Below are 19,919 nucleotides of genomic sequence, written 5' to 3'. Positions count from 1 at the left end.
AAAATAAATTTTAATATACTTCAATGTTTCGGCAACGTCACGTTGCCATTTTCAAAAAACTTAAGAACAAGACGTGCATGCATGCACAACAAACAGTAAGTGAGGAAGAAGCAGGAAGCTATTATTTCTCCTAAGTCCTGATGGTGCCCCCTAGCGGGCAATATTGGTATTCTTGGGTGATTGGGCTGAGGGACTTCTGATGTAGGTTTCCCAAATTTGAGGCAGTCTCATGCAGCCAAATTTGTTTTGATTTGTTTGGATTGTTTCTTAGGGCTGAAGCTAATTCCATGAAAAGCCTTTAATATTTGTATTTACTACGGTGTATTATTGTGGCTTTCTTCCACCGTATTCTATGGCAGGTATCCAGCGATGGTCAGCAAGACCAGAGTGGCTGTATTGGTGAAACCAGATGGAGTCCTTGTGTTCTGAAATTCTGATATTCCGATAGAACACAAGCCACATCCAGTTTCTGACCAAAGCTAAACCACCAAAAGCCAACATGCCCAGTAAGGAAATTAAATCTCTACTAGAATTAAAGAAAAACAAGAAAATAATAATCACCAAAGCTGATAAAGGGAATGCCACAGTATTGCCTAACCAAAAGGATTACACAGGTAAGCTGAAAGCTCTATTGTTAGATCGGGCTACTTACCTCCCTATCAAGTACAATCCCACCAACTCACAAATTAGAAAACTCCACAGGCTACTTAAGAAGGTCACTTCTTGGCCTGTGGAAATCACTAACAAATTAAAACCATTTAACTCCATACCCCCACCGTATGTATGGACTCCCAAAAATACATAAGGAAAATGTGCCGTTACGTCCCATAATAGATGGCACTGATTCCCCCACGTACAAACTAGCTAAACATTTGGCCAAAGCTCTCTCACACTATACTGGCAACACATCTTCACACATAAAAAACTCAGCTCACTTCAAAGCCAGCATAGAAAACCTTACACTCAAACACACTGACATAATGGTCAGTTTTGATGTCTCCTCCTTATTTACAAATGTCCCACTCAAAGAATCCTTAGAGCTTATCCAAGCTAAATTTCCTCCCGATATCACAGCCCTATTTCAGTTCACAATGAACTCAGGCAATTTTGTTTGGCAAGGAAAATTCTACAAACAAATAGAGGGGACAGCCATGGGTTCTCCACTCTCCCCACCCTTGGCCAACATTTATATGGAGACTTTTGAAGAGAAAGCCTTACACTCTGCCCTACAAAAACCAACCATTTGGCTTCCCTATGTTGATAATGTGTTAGCTATTTGGCCACATTGCTCTGATACACTCCTCTCTTTCCTAACACACTTAAACAACCAACACCCCAGAATCAAATTCATCCTGGAAGAAGAAAAAAACAACTGCCTTCCTTTCTTAGACACACTAGTCACCCACCAGCCTGATGGAACCTCGGTTTTCTCAGTCTGTAGAGAAACCCACCTATACAGGCAGATACATTCACCAACAATCCCACCACCCCCTCCTCGCAACAATATGGAGTCATTAAGACACTACACAACAGGGCTAAACTTATCTGTTCAAATGACAATGCCCTAACCACTGAACTAAACCACATTCTCAACACTTTCTCAGCCAAAGGCTACCCCCCCCCCAAAAAAAAATTGAAACCAGTAAACCACAACCACCCCCTCCCCCCCTCACAACAAGGATTACTCTAAATCCATCACCATACCCTATATCCGAACACCTCGGAAAAAATTACAAAAATCCTAAAAAAAACATGTCTTCTTGTTACAGACCATATAAAAAATTGGCATCCCTTATCCGCTCTACTAAAGACCAACCTCCCTCCCCCAGACCTACCTGGTGTATACCAGGTCCCTTGCAGCTGTAAGCTGTCCTACTTTGGCCAAACAGGCAGGACAGCAAATATCAGAATTTCAGAACACAAGGGCTCCATCCGGTTTCACCAATACAGCCACTCTGGTCTTGCTGACCATGCGCTGGATACCTGCCATAGAATACGGTGGAAGAAAGCCACAATAATTCACCGTAGTAAATACAAATATGAAAGACTTTTCATGGAATCAGCTTCAGCCCTAAGAACAATCCAAACGTCAACAAATTTGTGTGCATGAGACTGCCTCAAATTTGGGAAACCTACATCAGAGGACCTTCAGCCCAATTGGCCAAGAATACCAACATTGCCCGCTAGGGGGCACCATCAGGACTTTAGGAGAAATAATAGCTTCCTGCTTCTTCCTCACTACTGTTTGTTGTGCCTACGTGCACGTGTCTTGTTTTTAAGTTTCTTGAAAATGGCAACGTGACGTTGCCGAAATATTGAAGTATATTAAAATTAATTTTAATGTATATCCTAGTTGACGTTGTAATTTCCTTAAATTATTTAGTAAAAAATTTTAAATACATAAGATTGCATTGCTACCAAAGTTACATAATGTATACAGATCTACAGAGTTCTTCATGGGCAATAAGTATGCTCAGTGCTCTCTCAAATCCAACCTATCCTTTCTCAGTTATGGAAGTTGTACTTGGATGTATGCTTCTGTTGTAAGTTAGACTGGGATTAAGGAAAATAAGGCTGCAGATACTGCAGCTAGGTCAGTTTAAGTTTCCATATATACCAATTGCAGAGAGATTATCAAACACGCTTTTATACCAGTGGCAGTCATCATGGAACACAGAGAGAGAGAGTGACCAGTAATAATCTCTGCCAAATCAAGCCTGAAATTAAATGATGGCAGTGCAGTCTATGCAGAGTCCATAAAAAGGAAGTTGTTTTTGCTTAGCCCTGCATAGGTAATAGGTATCTTATGTACTCCTTCCTATTGATGGATGATGACATGCCTTTATGTGAGTTGTGCAACACTGGACATCATTCATAATTTAATTGCCTGCATTTGTTTTGCCAACAAGTGTAGTCATTATTTTAGTTACTTTCATAATCCGGCTGAACTTAATACACTCGGATTTCATGAGAATCATCAAGTGTCACCCTGTTTTTTAAATTTTTACAGAGCATCAGTGTTTAACATCTTATATAATTTATATACATTATTTTTTTTATTGCATATATTCTTTTAAAAACCTGTTTTTTATGATGTTTTATGAATTTTACTACATTTTTTATACTTCTTTTTTACAGAGGTTTTCTCAACAGGCTTATGCTGTGTTATTTATTTATTACCTTGTATTATACTGCTAAGAAATATTTCATTTGTTTTTATATACAGATGTGCCACTTATTTATTACATTAAACCAGAAAATAACAAGAAAACAAAACATGCTGAAGAATTAATAAGAAGGAGCACTTTGACTGTTAACGTTAGCAGGCCCTTTGTTGTTGTTATGTGCCATCCAGTCGATTTCGACTCTTGGTAATCTTGTGAACAAAGGCTCTCCATCCTGCTTGGCCTCTTATCCTTTCTTTCAGTAATTGTAAGTTCTTTAAGTTCAAGTTAGTAAGTCCATCCAACTTTTTTGTGGTATTTCCTTTTGCCCCAATATAACTGCCTTTTCCAATGATCCATCAGCTCGCATAATATGTCCAAAGTACATCAATTTCTGTTTAGCAATCACTACCTCCAAGGAGCATTCTGTCTTTATATTCTCTAAAACCTTCTTATTGGTCATTCTTGCATGAGATTCTTAATAGTCTCCTCCACACCCATAATTCAACTGAATCGATTCGCTTTCTATCTTTCTTCTTAATAATCCATCTTTCACATTCATATATACTATCAGAAAATTCTAAACTTTCATGGCCTTACTCGCACCTCTATCCTTCATAGTTTTTGTCAGGTTTAACATCGCTTTTTTTCCCATGACTATCCTTCTTTTAATTTCACCTTCACGTTTACCATCATTTCTGATTCTGGACCTCCAGTAAATCATGACTTTCAGTGATTTATTTCCCTTTATTATAAATTCATTTAATTTACCAGAAGCTATCACTTTTGTTTTGCTGATGTTTAAATTAAGCCCAGCTTTGTTAGTTACCATCTTAACCAATAGAATCAACTGCTCTAGATCTTCCTTAGTTTCTGCTATGAGGGTTGTATCATCTGCATATCTTAAATTATTTATTTTCCTGCCACCAGTCTAAATCAGCCATTCTCATAACTTATTCATTATAAATATTTAAAAAAAAAGTACGGGAACAGTATACAACCCCTTTTCCACTCGAACACTGTCTGTTTCTCCAAAGACTGTTTTTACTGAAGCTTCTTGGTTGTCATACAGCTCTCTTATCAAGAGAATTACATGTTCAGGTATTCCCATTGATCTCATCACAATCCACAGTCTGTTGTCGATCCACCTAATCAAAAGTTTCTTATAATCAATAAAATAAATGAATACTTCCTTCTGAAATTCTCTTGTTCTTTCCATAATCCATCTCATGTTTGCTATTTGGTCTCTAGTTCCTCTACCTCTCCTAAAACCTGTTCTTGTGGCATTTCTCTATGGCTCCAACCTTTGTTGAATCGCTATCAGTATAACTTTACTTGGATGTGAAATTAAAGCGATGGTTCTATAATTATCACAATGTCTGGCATTTGATTTTTTTGGGATGAATACTGATGTTTTCCACTCTCTAGACCAGTATATTTTCTTCCAAACCTTTTGACAAATTTCAGCCAACAGCAGACCTTACTTCCTTGAATATTTGTAAACAAAGTAACTTTTATTTAAAATCCAGTTCACATTAGGTAATAGTTGCTGTGCTCACTTTCACCTCCATTCTCCATAATAAGTTAATGATAACCTCCTTCACTTGATTTTTATTGTTTCAGTCCCCCATAGTCTTGCTGTATTTTATATATATTTGATATTCTTTGAAGGTGTAGATGTGGTAATCTTAATTCATCTTGTAAATATTGAAGTTAAAAATATGCTTTTATTTAAGGAAGATTTTGTGCAGATTAAAAACATTTAGCATCACCCTGATTTCTGTTTTGTGTTTCAATAGGCAATTCGAAGTGATCTTAATGAAGAAAGCGAGGAACTAACTGATTATACTGTGACACCTAAATCTGCATGCCTTGGTGCTAAGGATGCTCAAGAAAGAAGAACCCCCTCCATCATATTGCCATTTTCATTTACCCCACGTGTAACACGTAGAAGTAGAAATAGGTATGATTAAAAATATTTAACTTTTTTTTTTATTATTTATTTGTTTTATCTTGTTTCTTATTTATGTGTTGTTATTATTATTATTTTTTTTTTGTTGTTGTTGTAAGTGATTTGAACATTTATTATTGATAGGGTGCAGATTTCATGTTCTGTGCTATATGTAAAATTCAGGTTTGACACTAGTTTGATAGCTATGGGAAATTTATGACTGCAGCTGAGTCTGTTGTTGATTTATAAGGAGTCTGTTCTATATATAAATACACTCAGTGGACAAAATGTTAGAGATACTCACCTAATAGTGTGTCAGTCCTCCTCTAGCTCAAATAATAGCCTACACTCTTAGGTATTGCCTTAACAAGATGCCATATGCAATTCCAGTCATGCCTGTTGCAGCATTGTCCACAACTGTGTGTGTGTGTGTTAGATGGTCCCAGATACACGTATCTGATGTCGCATTTTACAGCATCCCAGAGAGATTAAATTGGATTTTAATCCAGGGATCTTGGGGGGGGGGGGCACTGGATGTCCCAAACTCATTTGAGTGTTCCTCAAGCAGCTATGCCTGTATGGTTGTGGCCTAGTGTGCAGTGCATTGTCCTGCCGAAACAGACCATCAGCTGCAGGATGTGTGAAGGCCATGAAAGTGTCCAAGTGATCAGCCAACATACCATATTTATTCGAATATAACTTGCACTTTTTTCCCAAAAATTAAAGTTAAAAATCGTGGTGTGAGATGTATGCGGGAATTTTTGAAAACTAATTTTTTTGAGGAAAAAAATAAATTGATGTTTATAATTAAATCCTCATTATAATTTATAATTTCTCACATTATTTACAAAATGAAGCACAGTGGTAAAAAGTCACTGACCAGGCATGCAGTCAGGAATACATATCCATACTTGAAGTAGAAAAAGTCATCAAAGGCTTAAAATGCGGAAAGGCAGCAGGAGTAGATGATATTCGACCAGAAATGCTGAAGTATGTTGGTATAAAAGTCTTACAGTGGCTGCACTGCATAGTTCAGAAAGCCTGGACAGAGGGACGAATTCCTGATGATTGGAGTAGAGCTTTCATAGTACCCATATATAACAGGGAAAATAAAACTGAATGTGAGAATCACAGAGGTATTTCCCTACTAAGTGTTCCTGGCAAGATCTATTTATACTTGAGAAATGATTGAGAAGAATTCTGGAAGAAAAGCTGGGTGAAGAACAAGCTGGATTCAGGCCAAATAGAGGCTGTCAAGATCAGATCTCCACTTTACGACAAATAGTCGAGAAAGCATGGGAATATAACAAAGATCTGTATTCATGTTTTGTCGATTTGGAAAAGGCATATGACAATGTGCCAAGAGAGAAGCTATTCAATACGCTACAGTTATATGGTGTCAATGGGGCATTATATCAAGCAATACTTTGTCTTTGAGTTGTAAGTCAGCAGTTAGAATTGAAGGAAGTACAGGAAGATGGTTTAATGTTAAATCTGGTGTGAAACAAGGATGTACATTATTCCCTGTGTTATTCATTATCTATATGGATCACATTATGAAGAAAAGTAGTATTAAACATGATATCAAAATTGGAGATGTTAATGTCAGCACTTTGCTTTATGCGTATGATGTTATACTTCTAAATAAATCCGCTACAAGTCTGCAAGATTCTCTGACTAAATTGAATAACTGTTGTAATAGATATGGTATGAAGGTCAGCAATAAAAAGACAATGAAAATAAGCAGAATCATTGAAAATGTCAACTGTGTTGTGAGTGGAGAAACTGTGGAACAAGTAAAACATTTCAGCTACTTAGGCACGATTTTTAGTGAAGATGGTAAATTCAATATAGAAATAGACAACAGAATCAGCAAAGCTGGTATGGTGGAAAGTCAGTTGAATAAATTCATATAGAATAAGAGAGAAATTAGTCGGCACACTAAATTAGCTGTATACAAGACAGTGTTCAAACCAGTTTTAACTTATGGATCTGAGAGCTGGGTCAGAAGTAAAACACTTGACCAAAGACTAGAGACTGCAGCCATGAGAGTCCTGAGAAAGACTAGAGGCGTGAACAGGTGGCATCAATGGCAATATCATATTAAAAACGAGGATATTAGGAAAGAACTGGACATTGTCGGCATCCAGGACTGTGTTAATCTCAGGTGGTATGGTCACTTAAACAGAATGGGTGAAGAAAGATTATCAAAACAAGTGTTCTCTGCTAGGTTGGCAGCAAAACAACCCAGAGGAAGACCAAGATATAGGTGGATTGATACGGTACAAAGTGCCTTAGACGATAGAAATATGAGATCTGATAATGTTGGAGTCTTGACAAGTAACAGACTGATTTGGAGGAAAATTGTAGATAGGAAGTTAGTAATTATGTAATTTTTTTCATGTAGTACTATCATATCCTGTACACCCTTTGAGTGTACAAGTCAGGAATTTGATGATGATGTATTTAAATTTTAATTATCAATTATGTGATCGGCCACTCACCTTCATCACGCGGTATATTTGAATCTTAGCAACAATGAATTAAATTAAAACAAACAGTGTGATTATTGCTTGTCCTTTTATCATTTTGGAATGATAATAGATTCCAAAATGATAAAAGGACAAGGATAAATCATGGTGATCTGAAGGATAAATTGTGATCTAAAATCCCATTTTAGATCACCATGATTTAAAAAAAAAAAAAAATGAAAATGGGTATTGACTTTCCAAGAATCTACTATTTGCTGTTGCTACTTCCGGTCTCGCATATGATTGGTGTGGTATTAACAAAAGATTGCACAAGTCAACAAGAAAAGCCAGCTGATGATTGGCGAGTTGAAATACTGATTCTCTATAACCAAATTCCAAAAATCTGCAACTGTTATAACAACATTCATTATCTATTTCTTAAAGTTTTAAACATTTTTTTTTGTGTGCAAGGTATATGCAAAACTTTTTAATTTCTTTTTTTTGTAAAGTAAAATCAGGGGTGTGAGATATATGCGAGGGCAAGTTATATTCGAGTAAATACAGTATTCTGGTAGCTTGCAGTGTTTAGGACCTCTCCAGACACACTAAGTGACTTAATGTGTTACATAAGAAGGCTCCCCAAACATTGCAGTGCCACCACCTCCTCAAACAGACTGACCTGGCACAGCAGGGTCATGGACTCATGCTGTCAACGCCACACCTGCCTCCCTCCTATCAACTTGATACAATCGATAATGAGATTCATCAGACCACAAAACTCTGGTCCACTCTGCATAGGTTCCAGATTTGATGGCCCTGACACCAGGCAAGGTGCAGTTCCTGATGACGAGCTGTCAACAGTGATACATGTTTAGGGTGTCAGTTCCCATAGCAGATAGCATGCAGTGTACATTGTACCATTCGCTCGCTTGCTGATGCTGCTTGGACCTCCAACATTGAAACTGGATGTGATTTTTGCTGCCATTGCCCTGAAGTTGGTTTGTACAAGGCTGGATAGTCTATGTCAGCCTCAGTCATCAATGGCATGTAGTCTGCCACCATTTGCTCACCGGATCATCCATTGTTAGTATATTTGTGGTAGACCCATTGATAAGTTGGCCCTCAAGAATCCTAGGGTTCTTACCACTTGGGTGATAGAATGACCCATCTGTCTTGAGTAAATAATATGTCCAATAGCAAAGTCACTAAAATTCTCAGTTACCCATGTTTGTTGATTATGATACACTGTTGGGAAGCCTCAGTGTCTGCCTATTTACCATCTTTGTTTGGCTTGGGTATTTTCATTAAATTAAAACAAACAGTGTCATTATTGCTTGTCCTTTTATCATTTTGGAATAATAATAGATTCCAAAATGATAAAAGGACAAGCAACATATCTTAGTCAGAGACTCAGACATTCACAAAAAAGACGTGGCAAATATTTCTATAGAAAATCATAGCACACTGCATAAAATGCTTAAGTTCACCTAGTGAACTTAAGCATTTTATGCAGCAACAAATTATTTTTGCACACAATCACATAAGCAAAATGACAACTCATACCTGAGTTGTGAACTCGTACTCAAGCTTATGCCTCACTTCTCTAGCATATTCAGTTACTACTTAAAATAACTACCAAAAATATCAAATGTTCTTCATAAAACTCAGCTGTCCAGTATGGAACTAGAAAACAGCATATATGGAACTTTCCAGCATTTTTCCTTGATAACTATCAGTCCTACACAAATAAAGAATAGCTTTTCATTTAATCTTCACTCGAGTGAAGATATATAAACCTCTCAATAGGAACTTGAACATATAAGAAATCCACAAAATACAGCCATTCATTCCTTATTTCTTAAAGGGAATTATTTCCAAGTCTCCCTTATATAGGGTGTCCCAAAATTCACGCAAGAAGTAATTTTGATAGAAAACACAGGTTTTTAATTAAAAATTGTAATTTCTTATTGATTCATAAAGCAAACAGTATAGGATTATGCATGGAATAGCATATCGGGTAAATGGCCTCCACGGCTTTTCTGGCACACACACTCTTTTGTCGAAATTTTCCTGACTGTTTTGCATAAATGTGGCTGAATTTCGTTGATACAGCGCTCAATTTCCTCGTTCAAGGCATGGGTGGTTGTGGGCTCGTTGGCATAAACCTTAGACTTCGAAAAACCCCAAAGAAAAAAGTCCAATGCCGTTAAGTCACATGATCTGGGCGGCCAATTCTGATCGCCAAAACAGGAAGTTACACGACCAGGAAATGACTCATGCAGTAATTGAAATGTTTCTCCAGCTGTATTGCATGTGGCACAGTCTTGTTGAAACCACATCTCGTCCACATCCATATCTTGCAATTTAGGCACAAAAAACTGGATTATCATGTCACGATAGCTAGCGCCATTAACTGTTATTGCCTTACCAGCTGCATTTTCAAAGAAGAATGGACCGACGATGCCTCCAGCCCAAAATCCGCACCAAACAGTGACATGTTGTGGATGGATTTGTTTCTCAACAATCGCTCGTGGATTTTCTGAACCCCCTTCGTCGAATAACGAAGCCATCAAGATGAAAATGAGCCTCATCGCCGAAGATGATTTTGTTAGAAAAATAAGCATCCACTTGTTGTTGTTCCATAATCCATTCAATGAACTCTCTTCGTTGTGTGTGGTCCATTTTTAATGACCCTGAACTGTCACGCTGTCTTTTTTTCTCGTTGGCAACACTTTACCGCACAATTGGCACTAAATTTAAATCTTGTGTGAATTTTGGGACACCCTGTATTTATCTCTCTATTCCTTTTTTTTTTTTTTTTAATCTCTTCTCTATGCATATCTCAAAATCTCCCTCTCGTCCTCTCATGTGCATGAGCTGTTCATTTTCTACATCAAAGTTGAGCATATGCTGTATTCTCTCAAATGCGTCGTGTGAATGACGTCATGACAGCTGGGTATTACAGACAAATTGAAGATTTCAATAATGCAGACTGGATAACGTTTGTTGACTGCTATGAAGTTGATGATTATTTCAGTGCATTCAGTATAAAAAATGGCTGCAGGTTGTATTTTATTTCCAGTGGCATAGAAAGGTATGTAAATCTTGCTGATTATTCATGCTGCTGAATGATAGGTTGTTTCCACCCAGTGACTCGAACCATGAGGAACGGTTAGGTTTAATGTCCTCGCTAGTTATCTAAACCACCAATAGTGAAACTATAAGCACTACTGCTTTATTCTTTTTATTGTAAAATGTCATTTTATTGATATTTTACAATAAATCTAATTTTATTAACATAACGATATTTTTATATCTATTTCATTTTCAATTACCTATTCTAACAATATTTTCCATGCACAAAATCATGTTAAGATATTTTAAGATCTTAACACCATTATAGCCAATATAATGTCTGATTTTTGCTGATCCATGTGTGCATTTCCACTTTCAGACTCAATGTGTGTGGTACGTTTGTGTTCATAATAGTAAAAGTCACATGCCACAAACTCTTAATTTGATACGTTTAAAATTGAACGTAAAAGATCTTGTATGTTTCTTGCTAAATATTTCCGTAAAAGCAATCATGAAGTAAGGAGCAACCAGAAGGAAGGATAAACCTAAATGTTTACTTCTTCCTTCTACAGGGTGTCCCAAAATTCACGCAAGATTTAAATTTAGCACCATTTGTGCGGTAAAGTGTTACCAACGAGAAAAAAAAGACAGCGTGACAGCTGACAGTTCAGGATTATTACAAATGGAGCACTACATGAAAGAACAACGCATTTTCATTGTTGAGCAATATTTTAAAAATAATGAAGGTTTGGCAGCTACAGTTCTCAATTTTCGTACAAAATATGGTCGGAATAGTGATTTAACTTCATCAACTGTGAAAAGATTAATTAAAAAATTCAAGGAAACTGGATCAATTAGTGATCTTATACACTCTGGCCGTCGTTCAACAGAAAACATCGAAGCAGTTCGTGAGAGAGTGTTGCTGAGAGTCCAGGAACATCTATTCGGCACCGTGGTCTTGAATTGGGCGAGAAGCTCTCTACAGCGTATTCTCACAAAAGATTTGCATCTTTATGCTTACAAAGTTTTCAATTGACTCAAGAACTGAAGCCTACTGACCACACACAGCGAAGAGAGTTCGTTGAATGGATTATGGAACAACAAGTGGAAGCTTATTTTTTGAACAAAATCATCTTCAGCAGTGAGGCTCGTTTTCATCTTGATGGCTTCATTAATCGACAAAATTGTCGCATTTGGGGTTCAGAAAATCCACGAGTGATTGTTGAGATACAAATGCATCCTCAACGTGTCACTGTTTGGTGCGGATTTTGGGCCTCCAGCTCAAAATCCGCACAAACAGTGACAATTTTCAAAGAAGAATGGACCACATCGGTCCATTCTTCTTTGAAAATGCGGCTGGTAAGGCAATAACAGTTAATGGTGCTCGGTATCGTGACATGATAATCCAGTTTTTTGTGCCTAAATTGCAAGATATTGATGTGGATGACGTGGTTTCAACAAGAACAAGAACATGCCATACAGCCCGAGAAAAACAATTCAATTACTGCATGAGTCATTTCCTGGGCGTGTAGTTTCCCGTTTTGGTGATCAGAATTGGCCGCCCAGATCGTGTGACCTAATGCTGTTGGACTTTTTTCTTTGGGGTTTTTTGAAATCTAAGGTTTATACCAACAAGCCCATGACCACCCACGTCTTGAAAACGAGGAAATTGAGCGCTGTATCAACGAAATTCAGCCACATTTATGCAAAATGGTCACGGAAAATTTCGACAAAAGAGTGTGTATGTGCCAGCAAAGCCGTGGATGCCCTTTACCCGATATGCTATTCCTTGCATAACCCTATACTGTATACTTTATGAATCAATAAGAAATTACAATTTTTAATTAAAAACCTGTGTTTTCTATCAAAATTACTTGCGTGAATTTTGGGACACCCTGTACTTAAATGCTGCATATACGAGGGAGGTCTGAACTATTGATGGCAACACTATCGACAAGAAATTTCTTTTTAAGTTGGTACATCTGTCATAAGCATCTATTTGAAATTACAAGTCATTCTATTAAGTGGTTTGTTTTATACAGCTGTCTGAAGCAAAAGTGAAGTGTTGTCTGTTATCCCTTGAAATGGATAAATTTGGGTATCATGCAGTTATAAAATTCTTTGTAAAAGAAGGTTTAACGCCAAAAGAAATTCATTCGAAGTACATAAAAGTTTATGGGCACTCTTCTCCTTTGTTTTCAACAATTAAGAAATGGGCTGCCAAGTATAAACATGGCCGTACCAGTTTTGAAGATGATCCATGAAGTACGTCCAAAAAGTGTAACAACACCAGAAATCATTGATCGAGTATATGATATGGTATTGGATGACTGGCAAGTCAAAATGTGTGAAATTGCTGAGAATATGGACATTTCAAAAGAATGTGTAGGATATATTTTGCATGAAGAATTGCATATTAAAACGTTTTGCGCAAGATGGGGGTCACGCTTGATCATAGTAGATCGCACTTGTAAGGAAATCTCTGAACAGTGTGCATGGAGCGTTTTAACAAGAATAAAATTGATTTTGTGCATCAATTTATTACTATGAATGAGACTTGGATTCATCATTACATACCAGAATCCAAACAGCAGTCAAAACAGTGGACAGAAGCTGGTTGTTTAACGCCAAAGAAGACAAAGTTGGTTCCATCAGCAGGAAAGGTCATGGCATCAGTGTTTTGGGATGCTAAAGGCATTTTGTTGATTAATTATCTTGAAAAGAATAAAACAATAACTGGGGAATATTATTCCAATCTTTTAACCAGACTAGACGAAAAAAATTTGAGAGAAAAGACCCGGTTTGCAGAAGTAAAAAAAATCATCTTTCATCAGGACAATGCACCTGCCCACAAAAGTGTTTTGGCAATGGGAAAATTAACGAATCTGCACTATGAATTGTTGGAACATCCACCCTATTCCCCAGATTTGGTTCCCTCTGACTTCTATCTCTTAAAACTAAAACTCTTCCTCGCTGGTCAGCGTTTTTCTTTGAATTAAGAGGTGATTGCAGCTGTAGAGGGCTATTTTGCAGATCTTACTAAGAACCACTACAGGGATGGAATAATGGTGCTGGAGCATCGCTGTAATAAATGTATTAGTCTTAAGGGAGATTATGTTGAAAAATAAAAATAATTTTGAAATTATAAATTCGTTTTTTCATTGTTAGGCCGAGAACTTTTCAGACCACCATAATACATGTAGTTTATAAATAAATTATGTGGTTCTAGAACAAGAAATTTTGTACCTTTTTATTACTACTAATGTGGTTCATACTCTTTTAAACTCCGAGGTACAAAAATAGTTCGTAATTCCCTGAGGTTTTTGCCACACACCCATGCGGTGTACACTCTGTCCAAATGTTCAGTTTCCAAGCAATTGCAGAGTGTGGTTTTAATGCATTTTTTTAAACTTAAGCCTTGCTCATAATCTGAGCTTAAGGTGTAAATCATTCCTCCAATATATACTAAGTATTGCTAACTCTTGAATGTTAGTATTACATGACACCTCCAAGGAGTCCAGACTCATCGAAGGCATGCATCTACTCTACAGCTCTCTGTCTCCACATCTCAATCCACCAACTACAGTGAACTGTATCATTGACACCAATGCCATCTACTGCCCACTACCACTACCTGTAGTATTTTCACAGACAATCACAGGCATCCATGCCCACAATGGGATTCACACCCACAGCCTTTTGGCTGGAGAGTGGATATGCTAACCACTCTGTCAACCAGGCTGGCTCATATATTCATTCTTATGTGCAAACCTCGCCATGTCTGGATAATTTGAAATCATTGTATCAGTTGACAACAGCATCCATTTCACCAAGACAACTTGTGTATCATGAGCACAGGGAAATAATCTGTTCAGTTTCCAATGTCAAACCGAAGATTTCAAGAATGCTGTGCATTCAGATAAGTTTTAAAAGAGGTATACCTTGAGTAGACATATTGATACAAAATTAATAACAGAAAAAAACTCGCGTACAAAGATTATTTAATAGTATAATTTTCGCCTGTGTGTCACAGGCATCTTCAGTACATTAAGCTCAAAATTAAACACTAACTGATAATTGTCAGTTAGTGTTTAATTTTGAGCTTAATGTACTGAAGATGCCTGTGACACACAGGCGAAAATTATACTATTAAATAATCTTTGTACGTGAGTTTTTTTCTGTTATTAATTTTGTATTGATATGTCTACTTATGGTATACCTCTTTTAAAACTTATTGCTAGACTTCATGGAGAGTCTATTTCCAAACAATCTGCAAGGCCAAATGCATTAACAGATTAATATTATTTAAACGATGTGAGATGGCCCAGGTTATTCCAACCTGTTGTAAAATAAAAGAAGTTTTTAGGTCCCCAAAAGCTCATCGGATCTACTTCAAATAGTAAGTCTCTCTTAAATAATCAGCTACACGAAGTTAAAAAATCTCTTGCCCTCTTAAATAGAGAAATTATGGATATAAAAAATGCTCTGGAATCTTTTTTAACGGTTGAAACTTTTACTACTGTAATGCGCATATCTTCGAGTTCTTACTTAAAGGTCTTTAATGATTCTCATGACAAGCTAAAATGCAAATTTGAATCACTGGTCAGCATATCTAGATCCAGTAATAATACTATTGGTATAGATAAAGTAGTTATAAATGTTTCCGGGCATCCACTAAAGACTGTGAACGTTTTGTTTTATCAAAAGGACATGATTTCGCTGTTACACTGAATAAGGTGCCAATTATGGATTTTATTTCATAACATAGGGGGGTATTCGATCCTTATCCCAAAAAACAGCCAACAGATTACGTTTTGAATGTGCACAAATTCTTTTTCATGCCAAGCCTCCTCGTCCTAATCTTTCTTACTCTGAGTTTAAAGCATTGAAATCATTGAAGAATAACAATTTAATTATTACGAAAGCTGATAAGGCGAAGGCTATAGTGATTCAAGATAGGAAGGAATATGAGAGAAAAATGTCTCTTTTACTTCGCGACTATTCAACTTATAGGCCTCTTACATCGGATCCTACCCGGAGTCAATTGAGGAGACTTAATTCTCTTATAGATAATGTATCTACATGGAATGAAGATCAAAAGAAAAAATTTGAAACCTTCGGTCGTCCACCTAGATTGTATGGTCTTCCAAAAGTTCATAAACCAGGCATTCCGTTAAGACCAGTCGTAGATCGTATAGGTTGCCCCACTTACAAAATCTCTAAAATTTTTATCAAATTTACTCTCCTCTTCTCTTCAACTAGAAGAACTGATACTTATATAAAAAATACTTTGGATTTCAAAAATAAAATTTCAGATCTCCATTTGGACGTTTCTGATATCATGATCAGTTTAGATGTTGTTTCTTTATTTACAAATGTGCCTCTTTCGGAAAGTATTGAATTACTACAATAGGAATTTCCTTCAGACATTGTAAACGTATTTGATTTTGTAATAAATTCTGGTTATTTTTCCTTTAAAAATGAGTTGTATCAACAAATTGAAGGAACAGCAATGGGTAATCCTCTTTCTCCTGCTATCTCCAATTTCTTTATGGAACATTTTGAACAACTTATCTTTGACAACATTTCTCCCAGACCTACTCATTGGTTCAGATATGTTGATGACATTTTTGCTGTATGGAATGGCTCTTCTGATGAACTTCAACAATTTCTCACTAAGTTAAACGCATTTCATCCTAGGATCAAGTTTACCCTAGAAGTAGAATCAAATAAGCAGTTAGCCATTTTAGATCTTCTAATTCTTTGCCAACCAGATGGTAACCTACATTTCTCAGTTTATAGAAAGAAGACTCATACAGGCCATTATATCTATGCAGAATCTCATCACCATCCCAGTCAAAAGGCAGGAACTATTAAAACACCGGTTCATTGGGCCCACTCCTTTTGTTCTTCAGACAATCTTTTACAGAAAGAATAACTTCTTCCTTTCTATCTAATGGTTATAAGAATTGCTTCATTAAAAGAACTTTGAGTAGTTCTAATATGTCTTCCTCTTCAAACACAGAGGAAATAACGTGCATTACTATCCCTTATGTGCAAGGCATCAGTGAACATATATCAAAAGTTTTAAAACCACTGAATATTTTTGTTGCCTTTCGACTGTTTAGAAAAATCTCCACCTTTCTCACTTCTCCTAAGGACAAGCTTCCACATCTTAATCATCCAGGTGTCTACCAGATTCCGTGCTCTTGTGGATTATCTTATTTTGGACAAAAGGGAAGATCTACCTCTATTCAGCTAGAAGAACACCAATCTTATATTGAATACTTTAAACCTGAAAAGTCTGGACTTGCAGAACATGCCATCTTCACTAGACAGAGAGTTCATTGGAGAAAGACAAGAGTTCTTCACAAAAGTCAGTTTCTCATGGAACGCCTTTATAAAGAAACATGTGAAACTCTACTTCATCTTCATTCTCCTAACTTAAACAGATTCGACGGCTTACATCTATCCCCTTTATGGGAGATAGTACTTTACAAATCAGCTAATTTTTCCTAACTTTTTATTGTATTTATTTTATTTTATTTTTTATTTTTTAGGAAAGTTATTGACCTTTTTAGTTAGCTTACACCAGCTACTTAGGTGGCGCTTTTTGGAATTTTCAGTTAGTGTTTAATTTTGAGCTAATGTACTGAAGATTCCTGTGACACATAGGCGAAAATTATACCATTAAATAATCTTTGTACATGAGTTTTTTCCATTATTAATTTTGTATTGATGTGCATTCAGATACAACCCGTTCTTCCACCTCAAGGAATCTCCCTTGCAGATGAAATCAAACAGCATTTATAAAAGTTAATACTACTGTGGGATCTACTAAATTGTTTTGTTGAGAACTTTTTTTTAATAGTGCTTTTACATTTTCACTCCATAAAACAGCATCACAAAGATACTGTTCTCTGGGTTTATTAATCTTTGCTTTTGTGAAATGAAGTTCCTTGACAAACATCAGATTAGGGTTTTGAAGGAATGTAGTTTAATGATGGCAATTCTGAAAAAAAATCATTCAAAAATTTCGTTACTCGATATTCCAGGTTTCTCAAGGGCTCACTTTAGTGAGTTCAGGCATGGCAAACCTGAGGTATCTCATGCTGGACCATGCCTTACTTCATGTAATATACATCTGTTATATTTTCTGTAGACTGGTCCCTCCCCTTCTTTCTTTTCTTCTTGCGACCTTCCCCCCAATGCTATTAGAGTACTTGAGGGCTAGGGATGAATCTTTCCTATTTTGCTATTTCATCTTATGTGGAAAGGGCCTCTGCAACCCTACCACTTTCTTCTTGCAGTGACTTCACTCCAAAATGCTACTATGATTGTGCCTAATAACGCATCTCATGCTGCATCGGCTGTCGCGCAGAATATTCAGAGCCGCGTTCAGGGCTTAGGCAGAGGGTCCTGTTCGAGAAGTATATTACAGTCTCCATCAAAAGTCAGTGATACTGTGACTGAGCAAGACAGAATGTATAAGATTAATCTTAGAAAGGAATTTTACATAGGCACATGGAATGTCTGGGGTTTACAGATGGGTACTCTTGAGATTGTCTGTATAAAAGAGATAGATAGGTATAAAATTGACATCTTGGCAATTACAGAGACCAGATAGAATGGAGAAGGTCACTTCAAAAGACAGGATGGTAAGCTAGTTATTTACTCAGGTGGTGACTCAAAACATCATGGGGTAGCTGTGATACTGAAGACAGCTCAGTCAAGAAGCCTTCTTGGTTATAACCCCATTAATGATAGGATACTCTCCATTAGACTTAAGGCTCAGCCTATCAATGTATCAATTGTGGTAGTTTATGCACCCCACACAGATAGGCCTGAAGAAGAGAGGGAAGAATTCTATGAAACTTACAAACTGTTTTGGACTGCCTACCAATTATAGAACAATTCGTTTGATATCTCATGCAAGCAAAATTTTATTAAAGATCATGCTAAATAAGATTGAGGCCAAAGTTGAGACAGAGATGCCTGAGGAACAAGCAGGTTTTAGGAGAGGTAGGGGCACCAGAGATCAGATCCTTTGCCTTAGACAGATCATAGAAAAATATAAAGAATTCAGACTCCCTCTGGTAATGTGTTTCTTAGACTACTCTAAAGCTTTTGACTGTGTTGAGCATGTGAAACTGTGGGAAGTAATGAAAAGAATGGGTTTTCCTCAACACACTATCAGGTTGATAGCCAACTTGTATAAGGAGCAAGAAGCCACAGTAAGAACAGGTGTTGGATTGACTGACTGGCTTCAAGTTGGAAAAGGAGTTGAGACAAGGATGTTTACTTTCTCCTCACTTGTTTAGTATATATGCAGAGGACATCATGCGTGAAGCATTGGATGAACTCAGGACAGGAATTATGATAGGAGGTAGATTGATCAGTAATCTGAAGTACGCTGATGATGCAGTACTCCTTTGTAATGACATGGAAGAACTAGGACTAATTCTTGACAAAGTTAACAAGATCAGTAATAACAGAGGACTTCAACTCAATTCTAGCAAGATAAAGATCATGGTTCTCAAAGGAAAAACAAACAGAGAAGCTCTTGAGAAACAAGTGTATCTTAATGGAGAAAGAATTGAGGAAGTCAGCAAGTTTGAGTACCCGGGATCCATTATTAATGTGAAGAATTGCTGTTCAGAAGATGTCAGAAAAAGGTTAGGAATGGCTAAAACAACAGTCAGAGACCTGTCTAAAATCTGGAAGGATGGATCTATCTCCATGGGAACAAAGTTGAGGATTTTAGATGCAGTTGTTTTTCCAACAGCGACTTATGGATGCGAAACTTGGAACCTAAAGAAGTCAGATAAGAAATGTATATCTGCTTTTGAGATGTGTGTTACAGAAGGCTGTTGAGGATATCATATACTGAAAGGCATACAAATGAATGGGTGTTAGAAAAGATTAGTAGAACTTTAAGGCTCCTTAGGGATATTGACAGAAGAAAGTTAAAATATTTTGGATACATAGAAAGGATGGAAGGAGGACTTCTTAGAACAGTAATAGAAGGTAAAGTTCCTGGAAAAAGAGGCAGAGGTTGACCATCAATGAGATGGATGGATGGCGTGTGTGGAGTGACTGATCTTCAGAGAGTTGAGGCTGCCAGAAAAGCAAACAACAGGACTACATGGTGAGGCCTGGTGTGGAACATCATCGAGCATCAGAGTGACCATACGGCATCTGTAGATGCCCAGTGAACATAGAGAGAGAGAGAAAGATATTCCAGGGATAAATACTGCT

The 19,919-nt window shown here is 36.9% G+C and overlaps 1 protein-coding gene across 4 annotated transcripts in view; it reads left to right on the top strand.

Annotated features, from left to right (window-relative positions):
- Window positions 1-19,919, top strand: part of LOC150102755 (uncharacterized) — a 203,254-nt gene that overhangs the window by 128,173 nt on the left and 55,162 nt on the right. For all 4 annotated transcript variants that reach the window (XM_090399056.1, XM_090399057.1, XM_090399054.1 and 1 more), the window contains exon 7: window positions 4,964-5,127. In XM_090399056.1, the coding sequence (XP_090255182.1) occupies window positions 4,964-5,127 (164 nt within the window). The remainder of the gene's footprint in view (window positions 1-4,963; window positions 5,128-19,919) is intronic.

This window comes from Typopeltis vanoorti, chromosome 10 (genome assembly GCF_054136105.1).
Source record: "Typopeltis vanoorti isolate ZY-2024b chromosome 10, IOZ_Tvanoo_1.0, whole genome shotgun sequence".
Lineage (NCBI taxonomy): Eukaryota > Metazoa > Arthropoda > Arachnida > Uropygi > Thelyphonidae > Typopeltis > Typopeltis vanoorti.
This window is presented reverse-complemented; position numbering and strand designations above follow the sequence as displayed.